This window comes from Bos javanicus, chromosome 4 (assembly GCF_032452875.1).
Source record: "Bos javanicus breed banteng chromosome 4, ARS-OSU_banteng_1.0, whole genome shotgun sequence".
NCBI classification, from domain to species: domain Eukaryota; kingdom Metazoa; phylum Chordata; class Mammalia; order Artiodactyla; family Bovidae; genus Bos; species Bos javanicus.
Window position 1 is genome coordinate 23,499,751 of NC_083871.1, and position 16,418 is coordinate 23,516,168.

A 16,418-nucleotide genomic window follows, 5' to 3' on the forward strand; every position below is an offset into this window, starting at 1 on the left:
AGATTATACCAATATACATTGTTACACAGATATGACAGCACCATTTATTTCACATTAAAATTACTGAACCATGAAGGATAATAGTTTTAAATGTTTTTATACCATAAATTTAGTTTCTCTTTTCACATGTATATGACATAGTAATAAAGCTGATTTTTTAAAAAATCAGTAAATAAAGCTGATTTTTAAAAACATACCGTTCTCCTTGCTTCCCACCACTTTTGGGATTCACAAAAACTAAAAGTGGATGAGTACCAGGAACTGGAGTGATCTAGAAGAAAAGTTGAATATGTGGACAAATTATTTACATTAGATATAAAGAGAACTCCTTGTTATTTCTACTTTACTGCTAAGTCACTTCAGTCGTGTCCAACTCTGTGTGACCCCATAGACAACAGCGCACCAGGCTCCCCTGTCCCTGGGATTCTCCAGGCAAGGATACTGGAGTGGGTTGCCATTTCCTTCTCCAATGCATGAAGGTGAAAAGTGAAAGTGAAGTCGCTCAGTCCTGTCCGACTCAGAGCGACCGCATGGACTGCAGCCTACCGGGCTTTATGACATTCCAATTAACAAATTCAAGAATATGGTTCATTTGTCCTGTAATGAGGAGATAAACAGCACAGATAGATAATAGATACTAGATCTATTTAATAACCTAGTTAAATCCTGTGCTTTGTCTCCATATGTATCAACAGGAATACCCACTCCACTAGGAACAGGGGCAGAGGGTAAGGCAGGTATAATATGAAAAGAGAATAACCTCTCAGTAGCTATGAGATGAAAACAATAGATCCAATTGTGGGACACTAAATAAACCACCTAGAATAAAGCAGAATATAGTGGGGAAGAAAGTTAGGAAAGAAAGAGCTCAAATTAGAGCCATCTTAGAAATGATCCCTACTCCAGAGCTTTGTAGCACATTTGGAATCCATCTTCCCAACGACTTGTGAACGAGACTCTAAATAGATCGTTTGGGGCCACTTTCAGCCTGAGTCCCCATCTGCACAGCAAATTCCTCAATGCTTTCTTTTCCTACTTGAGAAGCAGAATGCCAGTTAATCCAGGCTACTTGCTAAACAGGAATTCATTAAATTGACTGAATCCCTATATGCCATGCACTTTTCATCATTATATACTCGATTTAATCCAAAAAAGTGCCTGTCCTAGTGGAGCTTATAATCTGGGAGAGAAACATGAGAAACAAACAAATAAATATATATTTAGCAATGAAAAGTATCACCAGAAATAAAGCAGGTAAGGTAATACCATTTCATTGATGAGGGGGAGAAATCATCTTTTGATAGAGTGGCAAAGAACATTTGTATTTTGTTCAAGTTCAATGTTAAGAGATAAGCTCTTTTAAATAAAAGTATTTCTATTCAACGTATGACTATAAAATTCCCATTTAAACATAGTTTGATGATAATATTTTAATAATAAAACATGCAACTAACATAATTCTCTAAATAAATATTAAGTTGAAAGGTTTTAGATCAGTCTACTTTTTGAAAGTAGATTCAAAATATCCTTTATTGCTCTGGTATTTTTCCCTTAGAAAGTACCTGAAATATTCATTGAGGAGATTAAAAACAACCATTTCATTATATCATATTTTTTCCTTTTGCTTGTTAAATAATATGTTAAAATATCCTACCAATCTATTTTCTTCTAATTTTTGTGAAATGCCATTTTTCTAATGATTATAGGCACTGAGAAATTGGTGACATCTTCAGATGGTATGAGGAGGTTGAATAAAACATTCACAGTTCTTCTACTCGTATTTAACTTGTTCTTCTCACAAGCTATTTTTTCTGACTCAGTTTTACTTCCCTTTGTAAAGAGGGCACACAGATTTTGTTTCTGATTAGTCTCTCTTTCAGTTGGGAGATGAGATGGATGAGCTGAACCTGGAGTAACTTCCCAGCTCTTCTCCCCTGAACTCCATGAGCTCAATTATTACTGTACAGAAGGTGCCTCCGAGGTTAAGCCATTGTGTTACAAACTTGCAGTGTGTCTTCCTCTCTCCTTCATTAAAAGCTGAACACCAAACACACCTCTGACAACCAGTATTCAGTCTCCTTTACTTCTCACTCTATTACAAATCAGATGGAACTCCTAACATTTTCACATGCAAAAAAGTAACAGATTTGGGAGAATGGCATTGAAACATGTAAAATATCATGTATGAAACGAGATGCCAGTCCAGGTTCGATGCACGATACTGGATGCTTGGGGCTAGTGCACTGGGACAACCCAGAGGGATGGTATGGGGAGGGAGGAGGGAGGAGGGTTCAGGATGGGGAACACATGTATACCTGTGGTGGATTCATTTTGATATTTGGCAAAACTAATACAATTATGTAAAGTTTAAAAAAAAAAAGTAACAGATGTGGATCTTGGTTGATTTTTTAACTTAATTTAAATTGTCCTTATTTTTAAATGGAAGTGGCATTCTCAAGATAAATAAAAAATTTTAGGAAAACATAGCATGAACCCAAATACTAAGTTAGGGTGATTATCTCAAAATTCAACCTTCAGCTTACCATTACATGAGATTACATTACATTTATTTGGGCAAATTTTCTATCACTTGAAAATATATCCTGGAATGTATTTCAGAAAGGTTTATTAATTGAAATGTTGAAAGACATATTATGATTTATCAAAAAAGGTCGGTATCATGCTACAGAAAATTGTGTTCTGAGGAAACAGTATTACGAAGATCCCACCAGAATATAGTATAGTCTGTTGTTTAGTCACTAAGTTGTATCCAACACTTTTGTGACCCCATGGACTATAGCCTGCCTGGCTCTTCTGTCTATGGGATTTCTCAGGTAAGCGGGTTGTCATTTCCTTATCCACGGTATCTTCCCCACCCAGGGATCAAACTCATATCTCCTCCACTGGCAGGTGGGTTCTTTACTACTGAGCCACTAGGGAAGCTCCAATACAGTCTGCCGAGGATCTCAAGATACAAAAACCTAGATGTCATTTTTAGGAGTCAGTAGATGGATAATTATGTCAAATGGATTTAAAAATATGAGAGAATCTAAATAAAGAATTTAGGATAACGATGATACTCTACAAGTCACAAAAGTTAAGTACCGAACAAATGGAAGAACAGAAATAAAACCAAGTTATCAAACTTTTCCTTACATAGCCCCTTACCATAAATTAGACTTGTAAAATAATACTATATAAAAATAAAACATTAAACACTTCAATATTTATTTGTAAGTTATCAGAGACTACAGAATAGTGCCTATTTGACAATTATTCTAACAGATAAGTCACCTGACCTAACATAACTTCCACTGAAGGAGCAATATGCGATTCCCTATCAGAACCACAGAAATTCTGGTATTATGGGATCATTTAACAATGGTGGTATTTATGTATGAAATGTGATGGTTTCAGGCAAATCAGCATCTTTTTCAATGCTCATTCAAAAAGCTTCAGAATTCTGCTAACCTTTGTTACTATAAAGGCTAGCATACTAAATTTGGGTGCCAGGAGACCAAAGACTGTGTTTTTAGATTTGAGAGCCAAAGACCTACAGTACCACACAGCCATTTTCAAGTCTGGTGTGTTAAAAACAAACAACTACTGTGTTCTCTTATAGTCCTGAAGTAAGAAGCAGCAAGCTCTGGGAGATGGTGAAGGACAGGGAAGCCTGGTGTGCTGAAATCCACGGGGTCGTAAACAGTCAGATGTAACTGAGCAACTGAACAACAACAACGAAGCCGCATCTTAGTGACAGAGACTCTAATTTGTAAATTAATTCTCATATTTCTCTTTATCCTTAGTAAAAGAACCCTGGGCTTTTAGGATTGCCTACATATGAGAACATTCTCTTCTATAAACATAACACAATCATAAAAATCAAGAAGCTAGCAAGATTCTGAACTAGTTTCTTTTGTTATAAAAGCATTACTGAGACAACTGATGAAACTAGAATGAAATCTGAAGATTAGATAGCACTAATGCATCAATTTTACATTCAAGTTCACTAATTGTCTTTTGAATTGTATCTAATGTAGTCTTTAACAGGACACATTCTGAATTTTTACTTTTATATAACTCTGAAATAAAATATAAAAGAATTACTTTGAAAACTGATTTACTGTCATTCTAAAATCTCATATGCATTTTGTTATAGATTTTAGTGGGATGGGAAACAGTAAGACAAAAATACAAATATTTTTAAAATTCTGTTGTGCCTGTGTGTGTGCTCAGTCATGTCTGACTCTTTGTGATGCCATGGACTGTAGCCTGCCAGGCTCCTCTGTCCATGGAATTTTCCAGGAAAAACTACCAGAGTGGTCAGCCATTTCGTACTTCAGGGGATCTTCCCAACTCTTTGACTTTGTAAGTAAATATTTATATAGCACTTGAAATAATTTCAAGTGGCTGCTGCTGCTAAGTCGCTTCAGTCATGTCCGACTTTGTGTGACCCCATAGACGGCAGTCCACCAGGCTCCCCCGTCCCTGGGATTCTCCAGGCAAGAACACTGGAGTGGGTTGCCATTTCCTTCTCCAAGTGGAATGATATATAAAATAGATGAAAAGCAAATTACTCTGTCTGATGTGTAAAAGAACCCTGAACCCGTTCTCAGCTTCCCATCACACCACTCTTGTGCTTGAGGTATGTCTATGGAATCCTTCTCAAAGCAGTTTTAAAAAAAAAAAAAAAAAAAAAAAAACCTTGGGAATGGGTAATACAGTATAGCAAAGAAAACACTGATGCTGGGGGAAAGTGTTCAGGAATATTTTATAGCAAGTGTGATACTTGAAATCCTGCAGAATGGTTCTAAATTAGGTGTGAAGGCACTACATAGAGTAGGAAACAGTTCATACTGGATTCTCCTCTATAAAAATAAATCACTCAAGATTGCATTTACTCATATAAAGGAGCAGTTTCAATTATATATTGTAAACATTTTAGAATATGGCTTTAGGGTCAGACTGGTTTGGGATCCCAGTTCAACCATTCTCTGGACATATGCTCTCTCTTTAGCGAATTCATATGTGATGGTATTAAGTGCAATCAATATACCTTTCTGTCCCAAATTCATATCTACTCTCACCCCTGAATTCTAGATTCACATATCTGTCTGCCCAGTCAACACTTCTATTTGGATACTGAACAGCATCAGATATTTTACTACCAATTTTATTTATCCAGACCCTCTCCATCTCAGTCAATGGCAGCTCCATCATTCAGTGCCATGGGCCAAAGTTCTTGGCAATGCCCCTACTCTTCACTTCTTAATGAGACCAATCTCCCTATCTCACATGAATTATCGACAACGCCAATTTTCAGCCCTGACACATCTTAGCTTATTCAGTTCCATATTTTCATTTATAACCGAGCACATTTTATATATATGGAGACCAGAACTCATTTTAGGGGTTGTTATAATACCCAAAATATAGAATAGGAATTCTGGACTTAAGAGACTTAAAATGACAATGAAGAGCTGATTATCAGAATCAGTAAGCCTGAGGATCCCAAAGTGGACATACACATAATCAAAGAAAAAGAATAAATTTGATACCCATGCTCTACATTTCTGTGTAGTGCATATATGCATATGTAGTTTACAGTTTGGGGAATTATAAGAATGAGATAATAGTAAATAATAAAAATGGTAGGGAAAGAGAAAAGCGGTTGTGGTGGGGACAACACTAGTTCACTTTTAGATATTTCATTATAAAGGTTCCTCTTTATTTTTTGCTAAGAGTATTACACACTATAGACTTTTTGGTTTGTAAGTGACACATTCGGAAATTTTTCTCAAAAGAATATTTAGGGACAAGGTAACATCGGCATAATACAGTTCGAACAACTGCTCTGTTTTTCTAATTGTTTGTTCTCATGTAGCTAATCATCTGTATTTTCACATCGCTTGCACATTTCAGTTACATTTGATCATATGTATTAAATGTAAACCTATGGTGTGAGCGATGACAAAGACGGAGTGCCTAACCACCTCTATTTGAAGTCCCCTAGGACTCGGGTTAATTAATGAGACTCATCCTCAGGTTATACATGATCTATTACTTCCTCTAATTAGAAATAATAATCCTGATCATTATGCTGGTTAGCTGGAAAGAAGTAAGATGAATGTGCTTAACTGTGATTAATAGTCTATAAGCCATGTAGATCTCTTCTGTCACTGAGTTATATGCAAACCGGGCTGCAACTCACTGCTTTTCGGTGATATATATTTTTATAACTCGCAGAAAATTAATTTTCTGGAAGATATTTTTAAATTTTGTGACAAAGAATAAGCATTTTATTATTTTAAAATGGATTACCACAACAAAAAATATTTTTCTATTCTGTATGAAATAGCTATCCAATAATTTATTGTCTACTTTTTAAATATTTTCTCCCAAATTATGTGAATACATATGTGCATCATATTGTAGTCCATTCTGCTGAGGTGAAAGAGACTGCATGTGAAAGTGAAAGTGAAGTGATTATGTACAAATATTTTTAAGATAAAAATTAAATAGCCTTCATTTTCTGATGGCCTTCATTCTCACCTCACTAACTGAGAGACCCTAGGAATAATTTTACTTTAGAACATCAATGTATTCATTTTTAAAGTGGTAATAATAATATTTATTATATGTTGGAGACTTAAGAATTCATAATTATCTCAGACATCATTGAGAAGGATCACTTAATATTCATAAAACAGTATTTACTTACTGATGTGTTATAAGGGCTGATGCCTTCCCTTTGCTAACCAACAAATTTACCTGACAATTTTATATGTCAAAGAGAACTATAAAGTTATTATCTGGTTAGAAAAAGGAAACACATACACAGAGAAAGTTAATCATCCATTTTTTATATGATTTAGTTATAATAAGATTGAAAATTTTACATCCTTTAGAATAAAAAAGAAAATACATCTTATATTGCTACGTCAGTTTAAAGTCTTGGTTTTGATGTTTGAGTAAAGACAGGTGTAACTATAGAAATATTAAGAAAGAGACTAAAGCAGTTATAATTCTAGCACTTTCAAATTTTTGTTTCAAACTTTGCAAAAGTAGTACATGGAAGAGCAAGGAGGTCAGAAATTTAGCATTTCTAGACCTGTTAAAATTTGTTAACCAAAGGAACAGGGATCTCAGGACTGTAACACAAACTCTGAGTCTGATGGCCTTCATTCTCACCTCACTAACTGAGAGGCCCTAGGAATAATTTTACTTTAGAACATCAATGTATTCAGTTTTAAAGTGGTAATAATAATATTTATTATATGTTGGAGACTTAAGAATTCATAATTATCTCAGACATCATTGAGAAGAATCAGTTAATGTTCATAAAATATTATCACAGTGGCTAGCATAGCCTGTTTAACAAATGATGCATGTTTCCCATCTATGTATGTTGGAAGTATGTTGTGAAATATATTTGTGTGAAATATATTTGAATTTTAAAATGTGTGAAAAATATTTAAATTTCAAAATTAGGTTTCCTTTTGTTATTTTCATTGCAGGAACCCAGAGTAACTAAAGATTTAAACTAACCAGTATCATCAATTGACCTATTAAAACTACAAATGTTGATTTTTTTTCACTAAAAATTTCACAGGATCACTAAACTTAAAGTTTTTGCTACCATAATTGTGGATAAATTTTATATTTGGGACTTCCAATGAGATTGCTTAACACACAAGTATGCCTTTAAAAATGTGTAGAGATTGATTTCCTCTTTTGATAATTAACTTCTATACTCTCTAACCAATGTAAATAATTTTATCTCTCAGAATTTCCTCTTTTTACATTTGAATTTAATGATTCATAAACAATTTTCTATTCACAATATGTTTTATTATGACAAAAAATCAGTAATCGGATTATCAACATGTAAGCAATAATTATTGTTTTCAGTGAGACACTCAAAAAATGAAAAAGAAAGCATTTACGCAACTACCATGTGATCTCAACTGTCCTTGCAAACGAAGGACATAAAAGACATAACCCATAGAACCACAGATAAAATAATAAGTGAAAACGATATAAAATAATATATATTGAATTGAGGTATGTAACATACTATATCTTTGTGTGGTAAGAGGTTGGTAAATTTTCTTGGAGCACGTGAAAACTGCAGCATATTCTTAAGGAAAAGAATTAGAAATTGGAAGAGAGAAACATACAGATAGGAAAACAAAACAAAAATGACTTCAGAAAACAAAACAACAACAAAAACTTAATCCATAGATTAAGCCAAGTTCTTTGAGTGTGTTCATGTTTGAAAGGGACACAGGTTCAATTCCTGGTCCAAGAAGATTCCACGTGCCATGGAGCAACTGAGCTCAGGGGGCCAGAACTACTGAGCCCGCATACTACGACTGCTGAAGCCTGAGTAACTAGAGCCTGTGCTCTGCAACAAGTGAAGCCACCACAATGAGAAACCTGAGCACCACGAGAAGGAGATGCCCCTATTCTCTATAACTAGAGAAAGCCAGCGCACAGCAACGAAAACACGGCACAGTCAATTATTAATCAATTAATTAGTATTAAACATTTCAAATATAGATGGTAAGAAATGTTTCTCTTGATGTCAGGGACCCCTAGGGGTAACTCAGAGATTTTTAAAGGACTAAGAACATGATTTTGAGTTACCTGTGTTAAACTAGATACACATATGCAGTTTCAATGTCAACTTAAAACACTGGAAGATATGAATAAATTATAACGGATTCTTTATTTTTATTATTGATTTGAAAAAAAATTCCACACAGAAGAGGTCATTTTATTATTTTCTGAAAACATTTTTTCAGTCAAAATGACTTCCAAATAGATAGAATAATATATATAGGGAGAAAGTATGCTTGTAAATAAATAATGCATACATATATAACAAATGTGTATATTTAATAATAATTTGCAAAAGCTTCAGATTGACAAAAGATCTCTTATAAATTTGAGTTTAAATGAAGACAAGGGCATAAATGATTAACCTAATCAGAATGTCACTTTCTCAATCAACTATAAAACTGACATCTTGATAAATTAATAAAAATGTTTCTAAAATTATCTACTGAACAAATTTTCACATTAAATAAATCTGTTGATAGCTGGACATATGCCCTTCTAAGAGCACCAAAGTAACAAATATGAAAGCTATGAAAATTTGGATTAAAATAATCCTACCTGCAGGCCTTGTCCATCCACAGTAACAGAGTTAGCTCTTTGCATTTTGTTCTTGTCGGTCACTTTGTTTGACTGCTGGGAACTACCCTTTTCCCTTTTCACTGTCGCTTGTCTTTCCTGTTAGGAAAAAATCTTTTATCAAAATATTGAAAATATTTAATTGCTTTACTACAAAGGCAACATAGAGAAGAATCTCATGGCTACTAACTTGGACCCAGCTTCCTAATTTGGGGTTTCTAATGAATAATATGAAACCAGATGCTTTCTACTGGCTCAAAATATATGATAGATGCATGACCATAATATCAGTTAAAGAAAGGTTGTGAAAGAAAACCAAAACATATTATCATAGGTGCCCAATTATGACTCTGTTAAAAGTTCTTAAGGACTACTAAAGCTAATCATTTTCATAAAAAATGGTACAGATAATACTACAGGTCTGTAAAGAAATTTGTACTGAGCACTAAATTTAATGCTTATAAATAAATGCAATATTGAAAATAGACCCTTAAACTACTATTAATCATCAAGAGTGACATAAAACTTAAAACACACACTCCTTCCCAGCTAACACTTATATTCACCATAACAGAAAACATTTTCATAGTTGTCTTCTTCCTGTTTCTATTTCTTCTCCTCTCACTCTTTTCAACCCAATCTAATAAACTTTTATCACCACTAATGCACCAAATCACGTTTTATTCAAATCACCAGTGACCTGCTCATTTGCTGCACTTGTTGATCAGTCTTCAACTTATCAATTTTTAAGCAGCATTTGACAGAATTTACCTTTTCTTCTAGAAAATTTGGTTCAACTGGGTTCCAGAACACTTTTCTTAGCTCTCCTCTTACTTTACTAACTTCTCCCTAAGTCTTTTCTGTTATTCCTCCTCCAGCCTTATAATCTCAACATTTAACCCTTGACCTTTCCCTTGGGTCTCTCATCTTCACTGTGTACACACACTCCCTAGGTAACTTCATTTACACCCAAGGCTTTTGACTTCAATTTGATAATGAACACTAAGTTTATATTCCCTGTTAAGAAAAGGAATATTCTTGCCATATCAGTAAACAACGATATCACAGAGATCAGCAATTTCATCCCTCTAAATGTGGATTTCTGACCCCTAAGGGCAACCAGGAAGAACAATACCACCTTGCTGCAGCCACTCTGTATGGTGAGCACTGAGGAACTCAGAGTGTGAAAAAAATGCAGGATACTGTTCTTAGATAGCTGAGATGCATATGAAATCATTTCAGTGTCCAGATTCTTGCATCATCCCATACAGAAAAAGCTTCAAATTTCTTAACTTGAGATATCTGGTTTTAATTCACAAAAATATTTTTGATGTTCATAATACCTGCCTTCTGTTGCAAATTTCTATATATCCTGACTCCTGCCCCCACATCCTCAGAGCAGTTCTCTCAGGGTTACTTGAAATGTTGTCTCTTGGGCTTAAGTCCTAAAAATTCCCACCAAATAAAACATAACCCTGAGCTTTTAGGTTGTAACTATTTTTTATGTCAACACTGTTCAGATTTTCCCCAGGAGCTTAATTCCTATAAATAAATGCCCTTTCTCTCTGTCCATATAAGTACCTAGAATGCATATGAATCCTGAAACAATAAAAACTAATTAAAAGTTTCTCCCTATCCACCTTAAAAATAAATCCCAAACTGGATGATGATTCATCACATCTATCATTACATGTTTTAAGCCCCCATTATCTTATTTGCCTTAATTATTGTGGCCATCACCTTAATGAGTCAATCACTTTCCATTTTGTCTCCCTCCAGGTGATTCTCTATGTAACAGCCACACTCATCCCTTATTATTGCACTCCAGCTACACCAACCCCATCTTTGTTTCTTGATCACAACAATTGTGCCTTAATACAGGGCTCTTACATCCATTCTGCACTCTGCTGGACAGCTCTTCTTGCTCCTGGTCAAACATTATACTCTGTTCCTTTATATGTTTGTGTGTATGCATACTTTTTTTTATAATTTAAAATGTTATCTATTGAATACTGGTCTTCCTACACTTTAATCAAAGCTCCATAGAGAAATGACTTTGCTTAACTGTTTCACATTGAATCCTAGATCAGTGCCTGATAAAATCACTATAAATGAATGCAGAAATAAATCAGTCTTAACATTCAAAAAATCAAGCAATTTAAAGTGCCTGAAATATTGTGTTGAGAAGAATTCCTAAGGCATGTCTAAGCTTGATATGAAAAATGGTCCTGATCAATTAGCAATGTCTCCTATGTGTGCTTAAAGGTCTGAGTGCCATGTATTCTCTGTAATATATTCAGATACATATATATGTTTCTGTTCCTATATTTGCATGTATTTTGTCAATTACTTCTCAATTACTGTCATTTAGGAAAATATTTTTAAGTGGAATTAAAAGTAAAGCTCTTTTCATATATATTAAGGCCAAATGGAACAGAAAACTTCTTGGACCAAAATAAATGCTAATCAGCATAGCCCTTTTATAGTCCTTGCAATTTCATGGTGCACTGAATATATTTTTGTGTAGATAAAAATGGCTTGTGCAATAGGATTCCTGAAATTCAAATTCTTTGGAAACTGATATATATTCATATAAGCAGAATTTCTGGCAAAGATATTGGTATTTTAAGGAACAGATCATTCTTTCTAAGCATGTAACTTACATTTTGTCCACAGATAGTTAAGAGTATAATGAATAAATGAGTGAATTATAGGATGAGATTTGGAGTCAGAAATCCCAAGTGGAATCCATCTCCACTACTTAAATACTATGTAGCCTTAGAGAATTGAGTCTTACTCAAATGGAGTCAGCAATACCTATTTCTCAAAGTTGTATATGACTTAAAAGAAAATATATAAAGTTCTAATGTTGTGCCTACATTGCTGCTAAGTCGCTTCCGTCGTGTCTAACTCTGTGCGACCCCATAGACGGCAGCCCACCAGGCTCCCCCATCCCTGAGATTCTGTAGGCAAGAATACTGGAGTGGGTTGCCATTTCCTTCTCCAACGCATGAAAGTGAAAAGTGAAAGTGAAGTCGCTCAGTCATGTCCGACTCTTAGCGACCCCCACAGACTGCAGCCCACCAGGCTCCTGCGTCCATGGGATTTTCCAGGCAAGAGTACTGGAGTGGGGTGCCATTCTCCACAATTATGTTAACATGCCATAAAATATTAAACCTGAGACGTTTATTCTATTTCTAAACAAATCAATCTTAACAAACTGCAGCATTTACTCCGTATTATTCCTTCACAGTTGTGTCTCTTTACAGAAACTCAATTTAGATATTGGTTTAAAATGTAATATAAATTAAGGGAAAGCATTTTAGAATACAGAGCTGAGCTGTTTTTGAAAACACGAAAGCAGCAAAATGAAATATTCAACAAATTTCATGAACTGAAAAGAACTTCGAGAAACTATTCAGTAGTCGAACTTCCTAACTCACAGGTAAGTTACCGTAAATTAATTTCTGTAAACCCATACGGAATCCTCCTAACAAAACCTCTTCTATAGGCCTGCAAACTTTTATTGATTATAACCGAACAGTCTGAATACTCATCAACTTTTTGGAGAGGGCTGTAAAAAACAACCAACCAACCAACCAACGGTCCTAGTGCATGTGCTAAATAAATGAAAGTTATAGTGAATAATGTAAAATAGGTATAGCTTTTCCATTAGGGTGCTCTTTAATATCACCATTATGTAAAATGCTTGTTATATTTTCAAATACATATATATGAAAAAGTTAACTAATTATAGTAGGCATACTTATAAATGAGTAAAGCTCAGCAACCTACATTTGAAAATCCATAGCATGTTGCGCTGAGTTCAAGCATGTAATACTTGGTGGGTGTGGGGATTTTTTTTTCTGAGTTCTAACATTCAGGTAAATAAAATGTGTTAACAGTGTTTTATAAAAATCTACACTGTGAAAGTTATCATTTATATATCGTATATTCTGCCTTGTAATCCAATATTGTTATTTAGCATTAAATTCCCAAATGCTTGAGTTATAAGATCTAAATAAAATTTAAGTTGATTAGTCACAATGAAACTCAGTATTTGCATCCAGACTATTTATAAATGTAATTCTGGGCATTTAAAACAAGTGAGTATATGTCTGTAAAGAATTACCAAATTATCAATTAATAATATTTTATTCTTAGCCCATAGAGCTGGGCTTCCCTGGTGGCTTAGCAGTACAGAATACACCTGGCAATGCTGGGCACATTTTATCCATGGGTTAGGAAGATCCCCTGGAAGAGGAAATGGCAACCCACTCCAGTATTCTTGCCTGGGAAATCCCATGGAGAGAGGAGCCTAGTTGGCTACAGTCCATGGGATCCCAAAAGAGCTGGGCATGACTTAGCAACAAAACAATAAAAAAAGTGTATAGCTGGGGGAAATCCTGAAACTCTAGCTGGCAGAAAGCACTTGTTTAAGTGATTTCATTTCTTTCTAGGGGGGTCATCCCTCTAAGAAAACTGCAGACTAGACAAATCTAATGCTTTCTAGTAGCAATAGTAAAATTTAAAAAAAAAATTTAAAAACCCTAAATTGACTTTTCAATTGTTAAAACTTTATTTTTAAAGTCTAGAATCATAAGAGGTATATCACAGATTATGAAAAAACTTCAGTCAACTCATCATCTAGATAATAAAACATATTTATTCAAATACACACACACACCAAGAATAAAGTGGTTTCTTTGTTTAATGGAAATATGCTTAGTGGTTGGAATTTCTAGAATTAATCAGACTGACAATTTAAAAACAGGAAAGACTCATAAACCATCTAATATTTTTTCATGGTTTTCTTTGTATTATACTAATTTGTTTCATGTTTACTTCCAAATTGTATGGAAGTCTCTCTGAGCTATTCACTATATTTTACTTAAGCAGCATAGGATAACAGGAGAGTAGTTGAATACTTTTCCCTATTTCCACTAAGAAAATCTTTACTTCTTTTCAATTCTATATGAGCCACAGGAAGGGTCAAGCAATTACATCTTTGAAAAATCTGATGTCCACCAAAATGTCACTGGCCCATGTTGGGGGTTGATTTTCCCTGACTGGCCAAGTTCTATTATGATATCTAAGAATGTTACTTCCAATGCTAAAGTTATAGAAAAATTTCAGGAAGAGCTTGCCAGCATTATTTTGCATCTTTATTCAGGATAAAAGTGCTCTGTGATAATATGGGGCAGTACTTATCACTTCATCTTCAGATTTTTTTTTTTTTTATGTTTTGGGGCTCTAAATCACAAACTAAATTAGTTATAATTAAGGTAAATTTTGTCCTGCCAGATAAATTATCCTAGATATAAAGAGTTGGAAAATTATTGCTTCAATCAATAGGAATTATTCAAACACTGAAAAGAGCTGCTTTAACCAAAAAAATGAAAGAACATAGAACATATAACTACAAAATATAAAATACAGTTATCGATATTTCAGCATTTTCAAATATCAACCATTTGTGTTTGCTATGCAGACATTTAAAACATAGAATTCAGTGTCTTGTGATCCTTAGACTCCACTAACTGGGCAATATGTTCTATTAGGATTCCAAAATAATCACCGTCATCATAAACAGAGAAGAAAAGATGAAAAGACAATCCACAGAAGACAGAAAGATGCAATAAATGAAATAAAAAGACGTCACTTTAAAATATGCGCTCTAAAAAAAGTCTTTTTCTGTCTCATGCTGGTTCTCAGAAGTAGAGTGTTTGTAAGTTGCTGAAAAGTGCTTTCACAAAAGAGATGTTTACCACAGTACTTAAGCCTGCTGTTATCGATCACTCACAGACGACAAGCAGCAAGTGATGATTACCTCAAGCACAGGATTTTCTTCTCTTTGTCCAATCTCAGCATGAGAGACAGGCAGTGGCAAAGCGCCTTGATTGGTACAAAAGCCACAAAGGGTGGGGGCGAGTTTTGCTTGCCTGCCAACAGTATCCTTTACTGGAATCTCACAACCTGCTTTCTCTGCTACTGCATCACTTGCCCAAGTGGTGCCTTAGCCAGTTCTGCTACTGGAGCTAGGCCCTAAGCATTTCCCTGACACTCTAACATTTTAACTCCAGGAACACAATGTAAAATATCTCCCTGAAGCAGGAGTGTTACCATGTTCACCAGGATTTAGACAAGTTACAAACTCCAAGAAAGCAACTTAATAACAGTTGCAAAGCTGCACCTTTAATTATCACAACCTTATTACAAGATTTAAACATGTTCCTGCTGAGAAACATTAAATCATTTCAATCATGGTGAAGGCTCAAAATCTACTAGAAATCCTTAGAAGTTGCAGGGAAACACGGCTGAGTAGCAAAGTAGTCTTGATATTTTTAGAAATATTTTATATAGTTTTAAGCACAGCTATGACAAATGATATAGAGATTTCCATTTCTTTTTAATTAGTTAAATAAATACTTATTCAAAAAGCAAAAAATATTTTGTACAAAGGCAAAAACGTGGGCTTGGAGACTGTATTCGAGCTTTGTCTCTGTAAGGACTTGGGCAAGTAAGTTGTTTACCTCTCTAAGCCATCCAGTAATTCATCTATAAAATGGGAAGTTTCAAGTGATAATAAATTGAGAAAAAGCAGATAAAGTACTAGCATTAATTAGGCACTCAGTAAATGACAGTAATTTTTTAAATAGTAAAAAAAAAAAAAAAAAGGCTACATTTTATCATTAACTCAGGTAGGTTTTTTTGTAAAGATGGGGCTTGTGAAGAAGTACTTTATTTACTTTACAGTATTTTATTTATTTTTCCAGATGTCACCATAACTCAGTGTGATAATCTGAGTCTTTTGTAGGAAGACAGAGGAAAACAACTGAGACAGAATCAATCCTAGTCTTAACATAAGGATTAAGGTGCTACTCACCAACTCAGCCTGAAGGTAAAATTTATACCTTGATCCACAGCCCTGTGGATCATATATCACACATGATAATGTGTATTCTCGTCTAGCATAATTTCATACTGAATGTTAAGTGTGAAAGATTAGAAGATTTCTGTTCAAGAAATTCTGATTAGAAGAAATGAAATTTAGGAATGGGAAAGTCCATGCCAAAATCATTTGGGCTGTTTACTAGCTATGGCTGTGCCACTAGAAAATTAGGTCCCAGTGTATAGACCTCAACACCACTCACTCTCCATTCCCTTGATAAACCGTAATAATTGATGGCCATGGAAAACTGAAGATTAAAAACCTATAA

General features: G+C 34.4%; 1 protein-coding gene across 7 annotated transcripts in view; it reads right to left on the reverse strand.

The window, feature by feature from the left end:
* Positions 1-16,418, reverse strand: part of DGKB (diacylglycerol kinase beta) — an 869,212-nt gene that overhangs the window by 532,624 nt on the left and 320,170 nt on the right. For all 7 annotated transcript variants that reach the window (XM_061413599.1, XM_061413603.1, XM_061413600.1 and 4 more), the window contains 2 exons: positions 9,181-9,297; positions 198-271 (listed from right to left, as the gene is read on the reverse strand). In XM_061413599.1, the coding sequence (XP_061269583.1) occupies positions 198-271; positions 9,181-9,297 (191 nt within the window). The remainder of the gene's footprint in view (positions 1-197; positions 272-9,180; positions 9,298-16,418) is intronic.